The sequence below is a fragment of the Boleophthalmus pectinirostris genome, unplaced genomic scaffold (genome assembly GCF_026225935.1).
Source record: "Boleophthalmus pectinirostris isolate CB_2022bp ecotype Guang Dong unplaced genomic scaffold, ASM2622593v1 HiC_scaffold_20, whole genome shotgun sequence".
NCBI lineage: Eukaryota > Metazoa > Chordata > Actinopteri > Gobiiformes > Gobiidae > Boleophthalmus > Boleophthalmus pectinirostris.
Window position 1 is genome coordinate 11,891,570 of NW_026571153.1, and position 20,811 is coordinate 11,912,380.

The 20,811-nt window shown below is 38.8% G+C and overlaps 1 protein-coding gene, 1 long non-coding RNA gene and 5 other non-coding genes across 7 annotated transcripts in view; 6 read left to right on the forward strand and 1 right to left on the reverse strand.

Annotated features, from left to right (window-relative positions):
- The window catches only part of LOC129409751 (uncharacterized), a 49,121-nt gene extending 47,068 nt beyond the window's left edge, over window positions 1-2,053 (forward strand). Inside the window, exon 8 of the long non-coding RNA XR_008632550.1 lies at window positions 1,311-2,053. This is a non-coding gene — a long non-coding RNA (uncharacterized LOC129409751). The remainder of the gene's footprint in view (window positions 1-1,310) is intronic.
- Window positions 2,054-3,285: 1,232 nt separating this feature from the next.
- LOC110170786 (adipose secreted signaling protein) overlaps window positions 3,286-20,811 on the reverse strand; it is a 35,218-nt gene continuing 17,692 nt past the window's right edge. Inside the window, exons 4-6 of the mRNA XM_020936485.2 lie at window positions 13,514-13,652; window positions 12,181-12,306; window positions 3,286-4,963 (exon numbers count right to left, since the gene is read on the reverse strand). Coding sequence (XP_020792144.1) covers window positions 4,860-4,963; window positions 12,181-12,306; window positions 13,514-13,652 — 369 coding nt within the window. The 3' untranslated portion in view covers window positions 3,286-4,859. The remainder of the gene's footprint in view (window positions 4,964-12,180; window positions 12,307-13,513; window positions 13,653-20,811) is intronic.
- On the forward strand, window positions 6,225-6,295 carry trnag-gcc (transfer RNA glycine (anticodon GCC)). Its single transcript has one exon. It is a non-coding gene; the product is annotated as a tRNA-Gly (tRNA).
- Window positions 8,079-8,149, forward strand: trnag-gcc (transfer RNA glycine (anticodon GCC)). Its single transcript has one exon. It is a non-coding gene; the product is annotated as a tRNA-Gly (tRNA).
- trnag-gcc (transfer RNA glycine (anticodon GCC)) lies at window positions 9,088-9,158 on the forward strand. Its single transcript has one exon. It is a non-coding gene; the product is annotated as a tRNA-Gly (tRNA).
- trnag-gcc (transfer RNA glycine (anticodon GCC)) lies at window positions 9,677-9,747 on the forward strand. Its single transcript has one exon. It is a non-coding gene; the product is annotated as a tRNA-Gly (tRNA).
- On the forward strand, window positions 10,168-10,238 carry trnag-gcc (transfer RNA glycine (anticodon GCC)). Its single transcript has one exon. It is a non-coding gene; the product is annotated as a tRNA-Gly (tRNA).

Consider the following 20,811-nt stretch of genomic DNA (forward strand, 5'->3'; position numbering starts at 1 on the left):
AGATAAGGCATGTATTTGTTATCTTAACATAGATTAAATACAAACCATTATCTATTTGCCCACTGATTTACAAATCAACAGGTTCCAAAATATGGATTATTTTTTTACGCCCTGCCAAACTTATTACAGCCTATCCCTACATTTCCCTACAATTCCAAATCATTTTGCTCTCTACAGTGTAAATAAAGCAGGGAGACTGTTAGCAGGTGCTAGCGCTCTCACATTGACTTCCCTAAATCAGGCTGCTACTGCTGCTGCTGCTGTTGTCACCACTGGGGCATAAATATTTGTGTTTCCTTTTGCCTTTAAGTAAAACATCACAGCAAAAAGTGAGCAGAAAGCCATTTAGCGGCAGATTATATAATTATAGTCTTGCGTCTTGTGTGCGTGTGCGTCTTGTTGTGCTCCTTGTGTCGTAATTATGGCACACTGCGTCTTTTCAGCTGCTGCCTAATCTCCCGCTCGCTAAATAGAGCTTGTCAATCAAACCATACGCTGGGGCCACAGACAAGAGAGGCTGATTGCTACCACTGTCCCCCTCTCTGCCTCTCCTCTCCAGCCCTCCGCATTTTAGCCTTGATTTCAGCATTTCAGTCCAGTTGTTGTTGATTCTGGCACACATAATATTGGACAAACATGCCTCTTGTTTTTGTTCTCCAGTATGGGCACGGTCTATAGTAAAAAAAAAAAAAAAAGAAGTGAGATTGGAAGCAGCGTTGACATCTGCTAATTTAGAATAGCAGAGAATCTATACGAATAGCCAAAGAGATTGAGGAAACTATAGTGAACAGTTATTGAGGGGAGACATCATGTGTACAATCTATAGAGCTGCTGATACTATGTGGATGTAAACAGTCTCAGTGGAGTGCATCGAGTTTGGGGGTAGTCTTCTGCTGGCACTTGTTGCGGTAATAGTGAAGATTTGTCTGCGCTTTGTCATTCACCTGGTTCCAGAGAGGTGGGGGAGTAGCTGCCAGCTGAAATAGAAACTGAACTTGTTTCTTTTTTAGATTGGGCTAATCTTTTTATAGAGCGTAATTTTTCTCCTGTGTGCTGAAAATGTTGGCTTACTAAAGTCGTTTCCTCCATTACATTCTAAGTGAACACAAAGCGATATGACTGATTATAGACTCTTTAGCCTTCTGTTTCAGTGACAATATCATTTTGAAAATAGGCACCTTTTTGTACGTTTCTGTTCTGCTCTCGCCTCTGTTCAGCCTGGACAAAGGAGCGTGGCAATTCTCATTCGTGTGGATAAAACACAGCTTTAATAAAGTTTGTGATTTTTTTTTTCTTATGATTTTGAACAGTTTCCGCCCCTTCATCATCATCATCATCATCAGCAGCAGCAGCAGCAGCACCATTCTCACTGTCTTCTGCAGATTGTCACTGCGCGCTAGTGAAAGCCGTTTGGACCGTGTGCGCACTGGTGCCGCGGCCTCGTGCGCACCGCGGCCCCGTGGACATGAATCTGATCAATCAGATCAATCAACAGAGATTACTGTAATCCCGAGGGTCAATGCGAGGGCAGCGGGCCACGCAGAGTTCACACCTTCCTGAGCAGTGAACAGCCCACGCAAATCTGCGCAGGAATGGCAAACATTTAATGCACAGCGAGGATCGGATCATTGAACGGTAATATTTGTTGAAGACGAGCCAACACGCGCACGGCATTGATCACATGAACGCGTAGCGTAGTCTTTTATGTAGCCTAGCCTCTTCGTGAAATGAACCGAGCAAGTTCATGTGCATATTTTATGGACTATGAGACACTACAGCATTAGGATCTTGTTTTGCACATATTGAATTGGACAATGCACATGTCGCCTAAACTCTCCGGGAGCTGTGGATTAGGAACAGACTCAATGAAGTGAGCAGTGGATAATATGACCACTGTCTCTTCTCTCATCACGTGCTACAGGGTGAAAATTTCATAACATAGGATATGTTTGCATTGGTATTATTAGCAGTTTAAAATAAAGACTTGCCCTGTATCAGATCATGTAATATTTTGTTACAAATGTTATGGAAATAATGATGATGAAAATGTTATCCAAAACTATCCTAACACTATTTCGTGACTTTCTCTAATTATAAAGATACTTTGTGATTTAAATGTATAGTTGTTTTTTAAGAAAATAAAATACATTTTAACAAAACAGAAAAAAGTCTTTAAGTGGCACATTTTTGCTGAAAAACTGTTGGGCTCAGTTCCATTTCATTTGCTCTGGAGTTTAAAAAAAAAAAAAAAAAAAAAGTGGACAAACTTCAAAATGTTACAGGCTAAACTTCACTTTTGAGCATCATGTGTGGTGCGTAAATCTTCTTTATAATAGTAATACTAACTTCATTTATTACTTTTCTCATCATGGCAGTTTCAATACAAAGGCCACACTTCTCTTCACTGGATTTGTGTGTGTGTGTTTTTTCTTCTTCGATGTAAATTCTCTAAATGCACCCCGTCTCCTTTACTTGTATAACGGAATCATGGAGACAAAAGACAATATTACGTACACCCATTACGCACACATTTATTCTAGACTGACTGAAGTTAAAAACATCTTACAATAGAAAATGTACTTCATCGATAAAAGACCTTGTTTCTCTGATACTCTATCTTTGGTTTGTTGCTGAGCGCGGGACGAGCGCTGAAATTGTATGCAGAGTTCATGCTTCATTTTCGGATTAAAAAAAGACACGGAGACGATCAGAAACTTGGATTCATTTTCAGAAGCGCTCTAGCATTTATCAAGTAAAATTCACACTAGACTAATTTATGAAATATATATAATACATCTTAAATTTGTCACTTTTCCGATAATTTTGGTGTTAGTGCAGATCAAATCAACAGATTAAGTATGATTCAAGACTTTTAGGTTTATGATGAACATTTTATGAGTTTGCAAGTGATCATGATGGTATTGCCAAATAACCTCCCTTTAAGTATTTATACTTCTACTAGTAGTGATAATGCTATGTTGGGAAAATACATAGGCCTAATCAATAGCCTACGGATTTTCTTATTGCCTTATTACACAAAAATGGGCCACTTGGATGACGTTGTTGTGGGTTTTGCCGCAGAATGTAAACAAATCTGTTCTATTTAAATGTTTACTTTGTACTGCAATAAGACTCATTATAACAATACATTTATAAATCCAATGAGATAATTATATTATACCTCCATCACTTAGCCTACATACCTTTAATAGTTTGACATTTGTGGATACAGGTTTGTGCGATGCACACTGCCACCTCATGGTGCTACAAAGAACTGACACAACCCAAAGTCAAAACACAATTTTATTCATTTTCAACATTAAAAATTCAAACCACACTCAACAAAGAACAAATAAACCACTACGTTCCTATAGCACTTTAGTTGGGACACATTGAAATCTGGCCTATTACAACTAAGCAAACATCAGAACAAATCTACATAGAAGACTTATTTTTTACTTCAAAGTGTGTCGCAAACAAAGCCAAAGAAAAATATGTTAGGACAGTTCACACAAACAGATTCTTGGCACTTTTGATGTAAAACTGAACAGAAAAATTTGATACCAGATTTATTTATATTTGTGAGAAAATGAGAATGATAAAAGTGAAGCAAAGGAAAATATTACTACAACAATGTCAACAAAGACAATTGGCTTTGATGAAAGGCACTTTTTGTGAAGGCTTCATGAAAGACTTTTTTTTCTCTTTACCAACTCTGAAAAACCTGTAAGGTCAAACTGAGGGACGGAAATTATGTATATTTTTGAAAACCTCTGATTGAAAACTGTCAAAAGTTTATCATATCAAAACTTTGAGAGTACATGAGAAGTAAAATCAAGTAGTAAAATCAAAAAGACATTGACCACTGCAGAGGTTTGGGAGATGCGCTACTGCAGTTTCTCCATTTCTTTGCTAACATTGTTAAACTTGCTTCACCTGCCAAAGCTCATTAAGTTATGCCAGATCTGTGCCAGTAACTATATTAATGTAATACTAAAAATGCTTATTTGTATTTAATCCATCTAGCACCAATAAAAAGTTCCTTTGGCATCATAACCGCTCTTGTACTTGTATAAAAATGTACTGACCCTATCATCTAGTTTTTCACCTTTTTACTATGCAGTTAAATTCATTCAGGACACACCTAACCATAATTAAAAGATACTATAACTTAGAAAGTGAGCAAACTAAAAACAGTTTTGTCCCAATTAAATTTTCTTAAAGCCTTCTATAGTGCCAATAATGGTCTATTTTGGACAATTGGACTGTTAAAACTCCCCAATACAAGTCTTGAATATATTGTTCCTTGAAAATATTCTCTAACCTTAAATGCTTGGGTATCACTTCATAATAACTACACCTTATTTATCCTTAATAAACATGAACAAAGCTTTAATACATAAGGAGTAAATAGTTTATAAATAATTATTGGGGTTTAGTAACTACTTAAGTAAGAGATTGGGGTATTAAGTAGTTACTAAGCCTAAAAAACAATATGTTCATTATGAAAATTTTGCATTTTATTAAGGTTAATTAAAGTGTAATTACTATACAACGTTACCACTGCCTGTCATTCATACGTTTGAACTTGAATTGCAAGTGCAGTAACAGTCGAGCTGCGTGTATGCAAAAAGCACTGCTGCCCTCTAGGGTTCAAGGAAGCAAAGCACATTGAATTTGGAACAGCACGTGGAGAAGATGGGAGATAATGTCCCTTAAACAGTACTTTTGGTTTAGCAAATAAGTGAAGTGAAAAGTCCTAACAATTATGCCGCCTTAAAATGGTTGTAAACAGCATTTTAAAGAGAAAGTTGTTCCACAGGTTTATGTTTATGTTAACTTTTGTTAAGAGGAGATTGTCATTCGTCAAATCCTTGCCAGTCACTCTGTTCGGAGTCGTACTCGAGCTCCACCCCGATGCATCGCACACCTTCCAAAAGCATGGGTGTCCCGTGGTGCCGGTCTGCAAATAGAAGAAACACAAAAATAAAATAGAAATAATTCAAGTATTAAAACTACTGGTAAAAAGTACTTAGGTTACATATTATAATAACACCTTAATAATGAATGAGCAAAGACTTTATAATAAGAAAAAAGTTTATATATTTTATTTATTAAGAAGGCTTAGTAACTACTTCACCTCGCCTCAGGGGAAGGAGCCTGAGCTGAGGTTGATCTGCAGTGGTTGCTCTATCAGACTGTTTTGGTGAAGGAGCTGAGTCAAAAGGGAAAGCTCTTGGTTTACTGGTCAGTCTACGGTTCTACCCTCACCTATGAGTTTGGGTAATAACCCAAAGAACAAGATTGTGGATACAAGCTTTCATAATTTGGTTGGTGGCTGGATGCTCCCTTAGACATAGGGTAAGAAGCTCAATCACTCCTCCTCCACGTCGAAAGAAATCCTGAGGAGTTCCCAGGCCAGCCGAGAGACGTAGTACCTCCAGTGTGTCCTGGGTTTTCCCCAGGAACTCCTTCTGGTGGAAGACAACCGGAACAGATGCCTGAGCCACCTCAGCTGGCTCCTCTCAGCATGGAGGAGCAATGGCTCTACTCTTGACTTCCTTCTGTGTGACACAGTTCCTCACCTTATCTCTAAGGGAGTGCCAAGCCACTCTGCAAAGGAAGCTAATTTCAACCAATCTTGTCCTTTCGCTCATTACCCAAAGCTCATGACCATAGGTGAGAATAGGAACGTAGATTGACCAGTAAATCGAGAGCTTTGCCTGTCAACTCGGCTCCTTCACCACAATGATCGATACCACAACATCGATACAGCAACTGCATCACTGCAGACACTGCACTGATCCGCCTGTCAATCTCACTCTTCATCCTCCTCTCACTTGAGAACAAGACCCAGATATACCTGAACTCCTCCACTTAAGGCAGGGGACTGCCACTAAACTCTGCCATGTGGCAACACTGCCTGAAAACTCAGAGAAACAAATTATTTGTATTAGAACTAAAAGATCAACTAAACTGGTTAATCGTGTCAAGCACTTTATTCAACTGACTTCACTCTCTTCATTTGAGTGAAAAGTCGGCAAAACTTATGACGTAAAGCAATGATTTGGTTGATGATGCTGAGCTGTAAAACTGTAGCTGTAAGGAGATACTTTTGACCTCTAGTTACAAGTCAGTTGCAGTTCAAAGAAACATGATGACGTTCTTATAGTACTAGGAGCCCCAGGATTGACATTCAACCTGCTCTTAAGCAAAGCATCACTGCATTGGTGGTTCAGTGGTAGAATTCTCGCCTGCCACGCGGGAGGCCCGGGTTCGATTCCCGGCCAATGCAAAAAGACCTTTTTCTTGTATTCTGCAGCACCTGTGCATTGCTAATCAGACTCACAAATGCTCAAAGTACCAATCTGAACATATTTTTACTTTTAACTGAATGCTTTAGCCTATTACACTCCACTCAGTAGTCCTGTCGCTCTGCTCAAGTCTTTGTTCCTCCCCCCGTCCTCCACTTAAGGCAGGGGACTTTCCACCCACTTGGAGAGAACAAACAACCTCTTTCCAGTCTAGAACCATGACCTCGGATTTGGAGGAGCTGATCGTCATCCCAGCTTGGCACCAGCACGTGCTGCAGGTTATGGCTCGATGAAGCCATCAGGATGACAACATCCACAAACAGCAGAGATGAAATCCTGTGATCCCTGAACACCGTCTGGCCCTACTATGCCTAGAATTTCTGTTCATGGATTTTTCCGGCAATGCGGACACAGCTCCTGCTCTTGTGATAAAATACCAAACCTCATATTCCCAGAGCACCCCCCCCCCTTGAGGGACACGGTCAAATGCCTTCTCCAGATCCACAAAGCACATGTGGATTGGTTGGGCAAACTCCCACGAAACTTCAAGCTCCTGATGGAAACAATAGAACTGGACCAATGTTCCATGGCTGGGATGAAAACCAAAGTGCTCTTCCTGAATCCAAGGTTCGATTATCGGTTGGATTCATTCTCCTCCCAGTGCCCTGGAATAGACCTTACCGGGGAGACTGAAGAGGGTGATCCCCCTGTAGTTGGAACACACCCTCTGGTTCCCCTTCTTAAACAGAAGGACCACCACCCCGGTCTGCCAGTCCAGAGGTACTGTCCCCAACCTCGACACAATGTTGCAGACGTGTCAGCCAAGACAGCCCCACAACATCCAGGTACTTAAAACACTAAGGACAGATCTTGTCCACCCTTGGAGTCTTGTGGCCAAGGAGCTTGCAAACCACATCTGCTTCCTCCTTGGAAGATGTAACAGTGGGATTGAGGAAATACTCAAAGTATTCCTTCCACTGTCCAAAAACATCCCCAGTCGAGGATCTCTGCTTCTTCTTCCTGCTACCCCATGAGCTGCAGTACGCTTGGCCCGTCGGCATCCATCAGCTGCCTTAGGAGCCCCACAAGCCAAAAAGGCTCAATAAAGCTTCTTCAGCCTGATGGTATCTCTTACTTCTGGTGTCCATCCCCGGGTTTGGGGGTTGCTGCCACAAGAGGCACCACAGACCTTATGACCACAGTTACAAGCAGCCACATTGACCAAAAAACATGAACAGGGCCAGCGTTAGGGCCAGGGCTAGAGTCAGGGTTGGGGCTAGGGCTTAGGGCAGAAGATGGGTCTAGGGTTATGGTTAGGGCTAAAGTTAGGATTAAGGCAAGGTGTAGGGTTAGGGTTAGGGTTTGGATTAGGGCTACAGTTGTTACAAGGATTAGGGCTATGGTTAGGGTTGGGGCTGAGGTTAGGGCAGAGAATAGGTCTGTGGTTACGGTTAGGGCTGGGGCTAGAGTTTGGATTGGGACTAGGGTTATGATTACATTTGAGACTAGGATTAGGGCTAGGGCTACAGTCAGGGTTAGCTTTTAAGGTAGTGTTGCATTTGGGGTTAGGGTTAATTTAGGAGTTAGGGCCAGGGGTTATGTTTACAGGCAAGGCACAGCTAGGGTGTGACATGGGTGGTGTGCAATCTATCAGTCTTTGGCATTTTTGATAATGGGCAAAAAGACTTTGTCTTATATTCCCAAAGACTGAAAAGTTGCAACCCCACTCTGCACATTCATCCCTCCCAAAAACTTGGTGTAAATGCATTGGTGGTTCAGTGGTAGAATTCTCGCCTGCCACGCGGGAGGCCCGGGTTCGATTCCCGGCCAATGCAGAAGTACTTTTTTTCATGCATTTTGCAGCATCTCTGCATTGCTTATCAGTCTCACAAATGCTCAAAGTACAAATTTGAACATATTTTAAGTTTTAACTGAATGCTTTAGCCTATTACACTGTCCCTCAGTAGTCCTTCTGCTCTGCTCCTTGCTCCTCCCCCATTTCCTTCAGTTCAAAGCCTCTTCACATACACACCCGCCCTCCCACTGAACTCTGCCATGTGGCAACTCTCCCCAAAAATTGGAGAAACAAGTTATTACCTCCGCCAAGGAGGTTATGTTTTTGCCGGCGTTTGTCTGTTTGTTTGTTTGTCTGTTAGCAACATAACTCAAAAAGTTATGGACCGATTTTGATGACATTTTCAGGATTTGTTGGAAATGTGAAAAGGAAGAAGTGATTTCATTTTGGGGGTGATCCGGAAGAAATCCTAGATTCTGGATCACTTTGAAATTTTAGTTAACATTGTGGTAAATGGGGCCAAAAATTTTGTTTCTCAATATCTTGGTTAATTATTGACCAAACCCCATGAAATTTGACTCAGGGATGGACAATGGGATCCTCTTTCATATTCCAAAGGCTGATCCGGATCTGATCCAGAAGACTGATTTTATCGCAATTTATATAAAAAATGGGGGTAGTCCTTGGCGGAGGTCTGCGCTTTCTGAGTGCTTTTCTAGTTCATATTAGAACTAAAAAAGCTATTCAATTGTTCAATCTTCTCAAAGACTTCAACCCACTGACTTCACACTGGTCATCTGAGTGAAAAGCCGGCAAAACCAATGACTTGGGCAATGATACGGTTGTTGTGATGAGAGGTTAAAGCATGTTTTTGACCTGAAGTTGTAAGTCAACTGCAGTTCACAAAACACATCAATGACGTCCTTAAATAGGCGCCCCGACCTTGACTTTTGACCTGCCCATGAGCAAAACACCAATGCATTGGTGGTTCAGTGGTAGAATTCTCGCCTGCCACGCGGGAGGCCCGGGTTCGATTCCCGGCCAATGCAGAACAGTTCTTTTTTTCATATATTTTGCAGCACCTCTGCATTGCTAATGAGACTTACAAATGCTCAAAGTACCAATTTAATATTTATACTTTTAACTGAATGCTTTAGCCTATTACACTGTCCCTCGGTAGTTCTGTTGCTCCGCTCAAGTCTTCGCTCCTCCCCCCCTTTTCTCCAGTTTCCAGCCTCGACACACACACCCGCCCACCCACTAAACTCTGCCATGTGGCAACACTGCCTGAAAACTCAGAGAAACAAATTATTTGTATTAAAACTAAAAGATCAACTAATCTGGTTAATCGTGTCAAGCACTTTATTCAACTGACTTCACTCTCTTCATTTGAGTGAAAAGTCGGCAAAACTTACGACGTAAATCAATGATTTGGTTGATGATGCTGAGCTGTAAGGAGATACATTTGAACGCTAGTTACAAGTCAGTTGCAGTTCAAAGAAACATGTTGATGACGTTCTTATGCCCCAGGATTGACGTTCAACCTGCACGTGAGTGAAATATCAATGCATTGGTGGTTCAGTGGTAGAATTCTCGCCTGCCACGCGGGAGGCCCGGGTTCGATTCCCGGCCAATGCAGAAATCCTTTTTCACATCTTCTGCAGCACCTGTGCATTGCTAATTAGACTCACAAATGCCCAAAGTACCAATCTGAACATATTTTTACTTTTAACTGAATGCTTTAGCCTATTACACTGTCCCTCAGTAGTCCTGTTGCTCTGCTGAAGTCTTTGTTCCTCCCCCCATCCTCCTCTTCACAAAATTACACACTCCCACTGAACTCTGCGAAATGGCAACACAAACTCTGTGAGAAACAAATCCTTCGTATCAGAACTAAAAAATGCTCAACTGTTTAAACTTGTCAATCAAACACTTGAATCAACTTCACACTGTTCATTCTAGTGAAAAGCAGGCAAAAAAACCTCGAAACATGCTGATGACATGATTAATGGATAGGCCGTACTAGACCTTAGACGTGCCCTATAGCAAAGAACCAGTGCATTGGTGGTTCAGTGGTAGAATTCTCGCCTGCCACGCGGGAGGCCCGGGTTCGATTCCCGGCCAATGCAAAAAATCTCTTTTTCCCCTCTCCAATGACTTATTTCAAAAGTATAGCACTTTTTCCAACATTTAATGTCTATATGAACTGGCAATCAAACATGCAGCATGTTCACCGCATGTTCCTGCATAAAATTATCTGAAAATCTGAACATGGAGTCATGTGTGTACAAGGATGTTTTCTTGTTTTTAATTTACAATAAAATTTAATATTTTTTATATAATTTATTTTCATGGCTAATGAAGTGGCCATCAAATATGCAAAAAACTTTGTGGCAACATGGAGCCGTGTGTGTAAAGATAATCTGCTCGTTTGATTTAGTATTTTTTATATAATTTGACCCATCATGCATTATTAAAAAGTAAATAAATAAGAGTTAATTACACATTTATGAATGTGTAATCAAGTGTTATTTACTACAACTTAACATAAGTGTAGATAGTGGTGAGTAAAACTGTAGACAGGGAAGAATGTTCTGTTCTGTGATCCAACAGCAGTCGCAGTATCTGTGTGTGTAAACAACAGCCTGTTAAGAATTAGTTAATCTCAAAACCACAAACATCTGCACAGATGTTGAGCTCACGCTCCAGAGGTAAAAATAAACAATCCAGACCAGTGTTGAAATTATCACATGAGCACACCCAATACTATTTGCACACAACAGTCTGGACCGCACAGTGTCCATCTGTCAACATCCAAATCTGTCAGCGATACTGATTTAGCCACAACACTGCAGAAATATACTCAACAGGGCAGGAGAAAATCCTCTAGTTTATTTTATTTATTGTTTGCTAGTGAGTTTTACTAGTGTGTAGACATACACCACAACCACATTTCCAATTAATGTTATGAATACCAAATACTTCATATATCTGGTCTTTGTTATTTTAAACAATATTGTAACCGATAACACTGAGACATTCAATGTGAGCTAGTAAAACTAGGTGTTGAAATGCGACAGCCTGTAGATGGCAGCACAAAACTACATTTAGAAGATCAGAAAACAAAAGGGTCAACTTTACTGACAAAAAGAAGGAGGTTAATGTAATTCTAATGAATTATATCAGTGCTACTGCCTTTTTCCAGCTCCTCTGGGAGGGAGTAAGACTAATTACTGACACAAATCAGCATTCATAAATAAAACAGAAAAGCAACAAGTTTCCACACTCCACAACTTCTATTTTTATCAACAGTCAAAAAATCCTTTATAACTGTATAATAGTTTTTAATTTCTATTAACATTCTCTAAGCATGTAGAAAACCAGCTCAAGTTACATATCAGCTCAACTTAACTGCTAATAATCAAGACATTACCTAAAACAAATAAATTATTATTATTATATGATTAATTATATCCATACTACGGTTTATGTATTTATACATACAATATACTACAATACATTCATACACACAGTGAGTTTACAAGTACAAGATTTGAATTGTAACCAAATGATTTGCCATGTTCATGTGGCTCCTGTGGTCAACAGGAGTTCAGCCATTGGTGTAAAACAGAAAACAAAGCCTTAATGACTAACCTATTTTATTTGTGGTGCCAAATTAAACAACTTCCTGAATTAGTCCTAAACAACTATTGATTTTAGTGTACAACACAACTGGGTGCTGGCAGAGGGGTGAAATATGTTGCAATTACAATAAATGAATTATATAAGCTTTAAATACAGCTTTAATGACCATAATGTCATCTGTTGAGAAGTAACTAAATAGAAATTATTCAACATATCCAGAACAGCAACTTTGAGCAACTGTATTTCAGTGAAAAGAAAATTTCTGATCTTTAGTTTGTGGGAATGGCCATGGATTTTGAAAACTAAGTACTGGTATTGATAAATATTGGTAATGGAACACAGGAACAAGCCAAATATCAGCTCAACAATAAGTCAATAATAGTATTTATTATGACAGGCTTATGTACGAAGTGTTGTGCTCCTTACCCATAACTCTGGCATGAACTTTGACCTTGATGCACACATCCTCGTTGGTCTCACTGAGCAGCAGCACCTCCTCACACAGAACACCCTCCTCCTGGGCCATGTACTCGCAGGTCACCCTAAGACCCCCTGCCCCAAACACAAAACAACAACCCCGAGTGAGGCACGGTTTATTATTAAACTGTGTGACCTGGAATATAAATCAGCTGATAGATCAACACAGCAGACTTGTGAGTACAGCTGACTGATAAGCAAACAGACTTTTATTAAACACAAGAGGAGTCTCCATGGGGGATTTTAAGGCTGTGACTGAAGCTAGACAGTCAATAACACGATTTAGATTTAGCCTGGCACAAAGTGGACACTGATGTCATCTTTAGAGTATTGATTCCAGCAAATAAAGGTTTACATAAATTAGTTTTCTTTTCACTGCAAACCTGCAAAATAAAGTATTTTAGTGTGCTGTTATAGGAATTATAATTTGATACACTTTCTCTTATACCAGATGTCCTTGCTGATATAATTTTTACAAAAGGAGCTGTACCCGATTTTTTGTCTTGACCGATACAAAGATTTTGTTCATGTTTTTAACACAATACAGTGTATCTGATACAGCGCCTTTAACTGGGCTACATAAAAGGTTATGAAAACTGATGAGAAAACTCAAATGGAAAGTGACAGTGCAAAAATACAGTACCAGGCCACTGAAGCTGAATATAGAACTCGTTTTGAGATTTGATGGCTAAAACTGTGACCATGGACTGATTAAGTTCCACATCGATGGCCTGATTCAGTTAAAACCATTAGATTCATGTTGAAATGAGTGTTAAATATAGATCTGGCTGTTCTAAGATTGGCTTACAACCTAGAGACTACGTAGACAGGAACAGGGAACGCTGTGGTTATAAACTGATGCAACAGATTTTGTCAATATTTAAATATCATGAAATGGATAAAACAAAAATAATTAGCAGTAATGTCTACAGATGGATTAGAGTAAAAATATTTTTGTTAAAAAGTTACATAAGAGTAGAAAATTCTAAAGTCAGGCGAGGTCAACAAACATATGCTCCAAAAAAAATAAGCATTGTAAGCACAGCTTTCAGTGATTTGGCTAAATTAATGGGAGTTAACATGATTGACTGAGGTTCAGGAGGAGGACGATGCCTCCACATTGTACAGCTCCACTCCAACAACCCACATCTCGCCACAGCTTTAATTACCCAGAAGCCCAATTTATACAGGCCTGTCCAGCAACATCAGTCTCTTTGCTCTATATTAATTGTGAACTATTGTAGTGGTGTGGTCCTAGCTCGTGAAAATAAACTGTTCTCACCTTCAGGCAGAGGCGTGAGGTCTGTGATCCGCATATGTGGGCTCGGAACAGGGGCGGGGCACACGTTTTTCCCCAAAGCTGGAACCTCCGGCAACGTGAAGATGATTTCATATTTGTGCTGTGTCTTTAAGAAACCAACCTGCACATAAAAACCGAAGGGTTAAAATATTTTCAATATCCAAGACACAAATATAAATCAGTTACATAGCATAAGATGTCATTACTTTGAATGTTTCACAGTATGGCATTAAATTGTTAAATAAGTCTCCATTAGGACAAGTAGGTGACCTCACCTTGGCATAGCACAGGTCAGATCTGTGGAGATCAGATATATTCCATACTGCGGAACATTCATTTCAAGAGTCTCCAAGGGGACAAAATAACTGATGGAACAAAATATTAAAGGACACACTTGAATAAATGTGTCTGAATGAATGTGATATACATTAAATTAAACTGTAAACAACTTGTATCAGTAATGAAACAATCCGAGAAAAATTCAAACCGTCCTAGTCTCTGGTTTGTGACAGCTCACGGGAGCAGAACTACTGCACAAAATTCTTCAAACCAGTGTCAATGAAGCAAACTACAACTCTAGGTACATTTCTAATGAGGAAACAGCATTATAACATGGTTAAAATCTCTCTGGCTAGCTATTTTTTCATCCTCTCAAGCCATAATTAAATAAAAATCCATGTTATTTGCTTTAACTCTTGGGGGTAGTGTTAATAAATTGGCAATATATTGTGCATTGTGCTTGAACGTCTTTGTAAATCCAAACTGCAATAAAGGGGCGCTCAAAGGCACTAATGAACGGAGAGAGATTTAAGTAGAGGGAAAAGAAAGCATTGCATCGCCCCCATATACAAAGGATTACTTATAAAGCCGCACCAGTAAATAATTCTCATAAGCGCGACAAACACTATAGGGCTCCTGACTGTACGTACAGCTTAATATAATGACAAGTTCAAAGCCTGGAGAAATTGTGCACAGCATTTTAATGTTGTACAGCCTGATTGTCAAACCACAGGAAGTACACAGTACAGCTTTTGGAACAGGTTTTTCATACAACAAGGTGAAACAAGGGTGAACCGTCAAAACAGTCAATCATAGCGCTGCTTCCATCTCTTACTTCTGGGTTAGTAATCAATAAAATATTTCATTATTAGATGCAGAAAGCGCCCAGTAGTCTGATTTTGCCAACAATTGCTGCTTTTACAATTACAATTTAATTTACCCATTTACATTTAAGTACACTAGTTAACCATATATGTTCAGACAACCCAACAGCAGAGTTTTGCTTTTTTACACAATGCGCATATGAACATTGTGTTCCTCACCCTGCGTCTCGATTGGCTAAGGGATTGTAGACCATCGCTAATCAGTCTCCTCCGTGCTGTGTCTCTTGTACAGTACAGAATGCATTCAGTTCATAGACCGTATATATGAGTGGACATAGCTAATGAGCTAGCTGCCGTGTGCCAAATAGGAAGTTCTCCAGGAGGCTCTTCCGGCTCCTTCTGACCCTGGCTCCAATTGACTTACATTAGGATCTTGTCGCCCCTCTCTATGTAACTGCTGCTGTGAACCTTGTAATTTTGGTCTTAAAATGTTCATATTAACCCGCTCTACATGATCCTGAATTTTTTTAGCTGTTTTGTCCATCAAAAAATCCTATTCATAACATAGAGCCTGGCTCCAGATTCACTCCTGTCACCACGAGCATCATGTGAGCGGCGCCAAACGCCGACATCACACTCGCTTAGTGGTTCAGTTTGCCAAATTTACATAAATGTTCGATCGCTAGCAGTGTGATTCTGAAGTGCTGTATGTTTGCAAGTTTTCTCCCCGACAAAATCCACAATTTCAATGAAATTCTGCACCTACAAAGGCTCCTGCAGTCGCACCTAAAAGGCAGAGGAAGATGCTAACCAACGCACAAAAAGTAGAACTTCTGGACATGCTGAAGGAAGGTAGAAGTTACACGACTGTAGGGCGGCATTACGGAATAAATTAATCTTCGGTTCGTTACATAAAGAAGGAGGAAAATAACATAAGGACAACAGCAGCAATAAGTTTTAAGAAGGATGCAAAAAGGGTCTAACAGTCCTGACTGAGAAAAGTGTATAAAGTGTGTGGTGAGGGGTTTTACAGCCTTAAATAATAATTGTAAAAAATAAAGCTGACTATTTTGCGGATTTCGCCTATTGTGGGTTATTTTTAGAATGTACCCCTCGTGATAAACCAGGGACCACTGTATTACACCAAAAAAAATTGGGCACAGCCTTTTTAAACTGTGATGTTTCTTCTCACAATAATGGTGACAATAACATTTGACACCGTGATACTCCAAATTCTAAGTGAATAGTGGTGTATCACTCCTCTCCTCTCTGATGTAGGGAGATGTAGAGGCTGTAAGATTATCGTCACTGCTGTTTTTCTCCAACGTCTCCTCTGTTTTTATCCGTCTCTTCTCTATCCTCTCCCTGCCATTGTGCAATTATGTGCTCATGAATTTTTCTTTGTTAAACCCTCTATGCTCTGCAACATCTAGACTTACATTGTGTCATATTTGTGTTTTTCATATTTACATCTGAAAAAAACAAAGACGCAAGTTTATGTCATTGCATAATTAGTGCTTTCACGTAAATTTGACCAGATGCCCATCCACCTTTTACATTTACCCAGACTTTGATTGACTGCCTTTGAGGCTTACTAAATCAAGGGTTTAGGTTAGGAGAAAGGTTAATCTTAATAAACTTGGTCATTATGAATTGTCTTTGTTCCTGCTTTACTGAACTAATTATGGAATAGTTATTACGGTGGTACCAATTATTTCAATGCCTTCCTCCACCAATTAACAACCTGCCTTCTAGTCCAATTGTCAGATCAACACTATTTGCCTTGGAGATGTTTAAATAGTTTGCCCTTCTTGATTAGTTGTTGCAGTCATGAGACCTTAAGCAATAAATAACGTCTTCTCTTGCCTTTAGTATTTTGTGGGTATTAGACGTGCTGGAAGTTGAAAATTTGTTTTAATGCAAATTCATTCACTTCACACAAATCATGATGTCATCCATGAGTAACTCCTCAGACACGCCCAGAAGAGTTCCTCCAAAACAACGGCGCTATTATTCCGACAAATGTCACATATTTTATCAGGACAAGACAATTCCAGCATTTAAATCAGAGCTGTGGACCAAAGTGTTTAATAGTCACGACAAAAAAGAATGATGTAGGCCTATTCAAGTAAATAATTAACAGGTCAAGAAGTAACACAATAATTTTTTTTAACCTCAGTCACATTAATTCATCCAAAGCTCCTCTATTGTTTTGCTGCTGATAAATAAACACCTGCTTAACACAAACACGAGCTGTGACAGTGACAGAAAACGTGTTGTGTATTCCACCGTGCCAGTTTTTAAGCCTGAAAAATCACTGTCAATATAAAACAACCAAAGTATTACATAAGAATAATACTATTCCACAGAAGTACTAGAGAAAACACATGGCTTCAACTTGTTATTCTTCTGACCATTCATCTCAATTAACTTTTGAATCGATAGATAAAAAATATGTACATACATGTATATTTATAGTCACATTACTAAAATTTCAAACTCGATTTTAGATACTAAAGGAATAAACTTGATAACACAATGACAATACAACTCTTGGTCTTATATCTGTGTAATCCCTCTGTCATGCAGGTATAGTTTCAGAGCGGTACATGGGCACACAAGAGTATGTGGTTTTGACTTGTTCTGGTACAGCTCAAGATTTTGAAGCTGTTCAGCAAAGGTGTACTTCTGTCCTGTGAAAGTAACTTTAGTATTGATAACTATGCAAATGAGCATCTAGTTTTGATATTAGTTTTGGTATTGATTAGTACCTGACAGAGGTGGGGACTTGCAAGTTGTGACCTGGACTCGAATCAGACTTGAGTCACTATTTTTAGGACTTGAGACTTAACTTGATAACATGGACTAAGACTTGGACTTGAAGGTCAGTGACTTAGGACTTGACTAGGACTTGAGAAGCACTTTTAAATCTGAATTTGTTCTTGTCTTGTCTTGTCAAGACATTTAAAAGGTAAAATTTGCATTTCTCTCTTACATACTCTAAAAATACTCATATATAAATATACTATGACTTTTTAAGTACAATTTATCTTAAAAATCATATCAACTGCAAAAATCTAAGCTACTTTGGTTCAAAGACTTGAAATGACTTGAAGCTCAAAGAAGACAACTTGAACTTGACTTATGTGGAATTATGGGCCAGTGACTCGAGACTCGACTTGGATTTGGCCGTCTTTGACTTGAGACTTGACTCGAACTTGAGGTCAAACACTTGAGACTTACTTGAGACTTGCAAAACGACGACTTGGTCCCACCGCTGGTACTTGATTGTCAATACTTTAGACAACTCTAAATAAAAACCTATGAAGAGTTTAAGAAGCGAAACACTTACTCATACTTGTTCATTCAACAATAATAATCCTTAATGATTACTGTATGGTTCTTTACCATTTAATATTGATTTGTCTAATGCATCTTTATAATGTTGAAATCTTGCATCTTGAAATTTAGCACAAACATGGTGGATTTCTCCAATCATTTTGACATTAAATCCCAACCTCTACACAAAACCAATTTTGAAGATTATATTTCAAAATGTAAATCTTGTGTATGTATCCCGCTCCATCCTACACGTCTCAACCCCCCTTAAAATCATGTTTCTATGGCAACCATCCCTTCTGTCCGTCTGGCTGCACTAACGAAACTGTACTCATTTTCTTTACAAGGACTCTGAAAAACAACTGTGCATCATCTTAAGGCCACAAGTTTATAGGTCATTTGAAATAAACTAAGAACTGAAATGTTTTTACTGAATATTTTGGCCGTATCTTTGTTCATGTAGGCTCAAACAGGACTGCTAACTGGGGCATAGTGGAAAAAAAGCACATTGCAGTTATATATTTTTTTGCCTTAAAAGTGTGAATTTTATGAAAACACCTAAAGACAAAACAGTAGCCATTTACTAATATATTGTTTTAACTCTTCTACTAGTATTATTAGCCCACTTAAGACTTTGAAGAAAGCCTAACTCTCTTACTATTCGGTCAATATTTGAATTTCGATAAGTACAAAATCTCTGCAGTGTGGACACAGTGCATGGGACAGGGGCAGAGTCCAAACCTTATGGATATATCGATATATGGATTGGATGGATATTTGAACTCATGTTTGTGTCAGATTTGAAGCTATGTAGCACTAAATTCTCCTAAACCTAAACGGTGATCCCATTCATGTCAACGATGAAAGTGAGAAAAGTTTTGCAGACTGAATATTGCATGAAGTAGGTTCAGTTGTGCAGAATGTTCACTGTTCATGTGCACCAACAAGTCAACACTGCACCAATTCTCTAGGAGCCTTGGCATAGAACGTATTTGCTGTAGGATCAGCAGCCCCATACAAAATGAAGCAGCACGAATGATGATGGCCACGCTCACAGGAACTTCAGGAATACGGTGAATAGGAACAGGTCAGCAGTTCTCCCTAAACCTGATATTTTTCCTTATATTTGAGCAAATTTTGGTAAATAACTAGATGCTTGAAATGCAAGGCAAGGGAGGAATAATTATGGAACATAACAAGTCATTTAAAATGTACCAATTCTGTTTTTTGATGCAAATTTTAGACCATATTGCACTGCCCTTTGAACTGATGGTACCCCTACAAAAGAATCTGGATATGAAAAAGAACAAAACAAACCATTTCTTTAAAGTCTTACTTTACAATGACTTCCGAAACAAATTAAAACACAACAATATTGTAGGTTTAAAGTAAGACTGCTTCTATTGCCAGTCCCTCTCAAAAAAATATCAGGAAATGAGCACCCCACTTGAAAAGTACTTGACTTCACTTTAAAGCCTCTTGAAGAAACCTGAATTATAAGTATTTTTGAAGCACATCACAACATAAGACATATTGGACCATCTCTAGTAAACTCCCTCATGCCAGACTGAAATGTGTAGCAGGTTGAATTGAGTTCTACACATTATCTATCTGGTATGGTTCTCACTGAATACAATCGGAAAACATGGAATGTCATGACGATTATTTCAATCTGACTGGATCGAAGCATCACAACAGTGGAACAAGCCAAAAAATCTAACTTTTGCTACATCCAGTTGAGAGAAAAGCATCTTGTCCTGTCCACAAAAGCATTTTCATATCTTTTGCATGTTTTTCACAAACAAAATAGTCATTATTGATGTTAAACAGCCTGAAGTACGTCAGTATCACCATGTTTGTTTTGGTTTGTTTGGACGCTTCACCTTTGGCTTCCATGTGTCACCAACGATTCAAAACAGCTGCTATTGTTAACTTCATAAAATCGTTGATGCTTAAAGGCCCTGTTCCCAATTTTCTGTCCCAGGTATTTGAGGTCAAAATATATCATCAGATAATCAGGAAGTGCTTTAGTTTGCTAGCTTTACCATGACTGCAAAACTATGCTTTGGTTTTTGAAATGGAGAATAATTAGGAATGCTGTAAGTGAAGAATAACTTTGGACCACTGCAAACTAGTTCTGTTTTTCACCTTTTTAAGGAAGTAAAAATCAGGTACAGCACCTTTAATAAAAATAAATAAATAAATTCTTTATATTCTTTGCAGTTAAAACTCAGGAAGCTGCAAGTGCTCAGGGAATTACTGATCTCATTGCCTTGTGAGTTTATTGCCCACAGCAGAGATTAGCTAGCTGTGAGATAGGCTTTGAAGATTGTTACTGCAGCAGTACCTCTTATGTAACTGGATACACTATATTCAGAATTACATTAAGAAATAAAACAGACAGTCAATCGTATAGAAATACATATAGACATTATATTGGAGAGTACAACAAATCAGTTAAAACAGGTTGTAACGTCCCCAAGTTTGGACAGTGTAAAAATCCCGAAGTAAGAGTAAGTATAATGTCATCATCATTACAGATTGTGTAATAATATGTTTTTTATTATTAGGTAATCCTTCTAGTTCTAACAGTATAATTTACTTTACCAAACTTCAAATTGTTGACTTCCTTCTTTACCAAAAAAATCTGAGTTCATCAAGTATAATCTGTCATTGTATATTATTTGACACGATTCACAAGACACTAGACTAGAGTGGAAAGACTACTTTGCCTGAGGGAACAACAAAAGATCCCAAAATTGCGGCAAATTTGATGTTCATTCAGAAGATTGAGGGAACAGTTTTAATAAAAGTTCAAAGTAATATACTGCTTTGTCC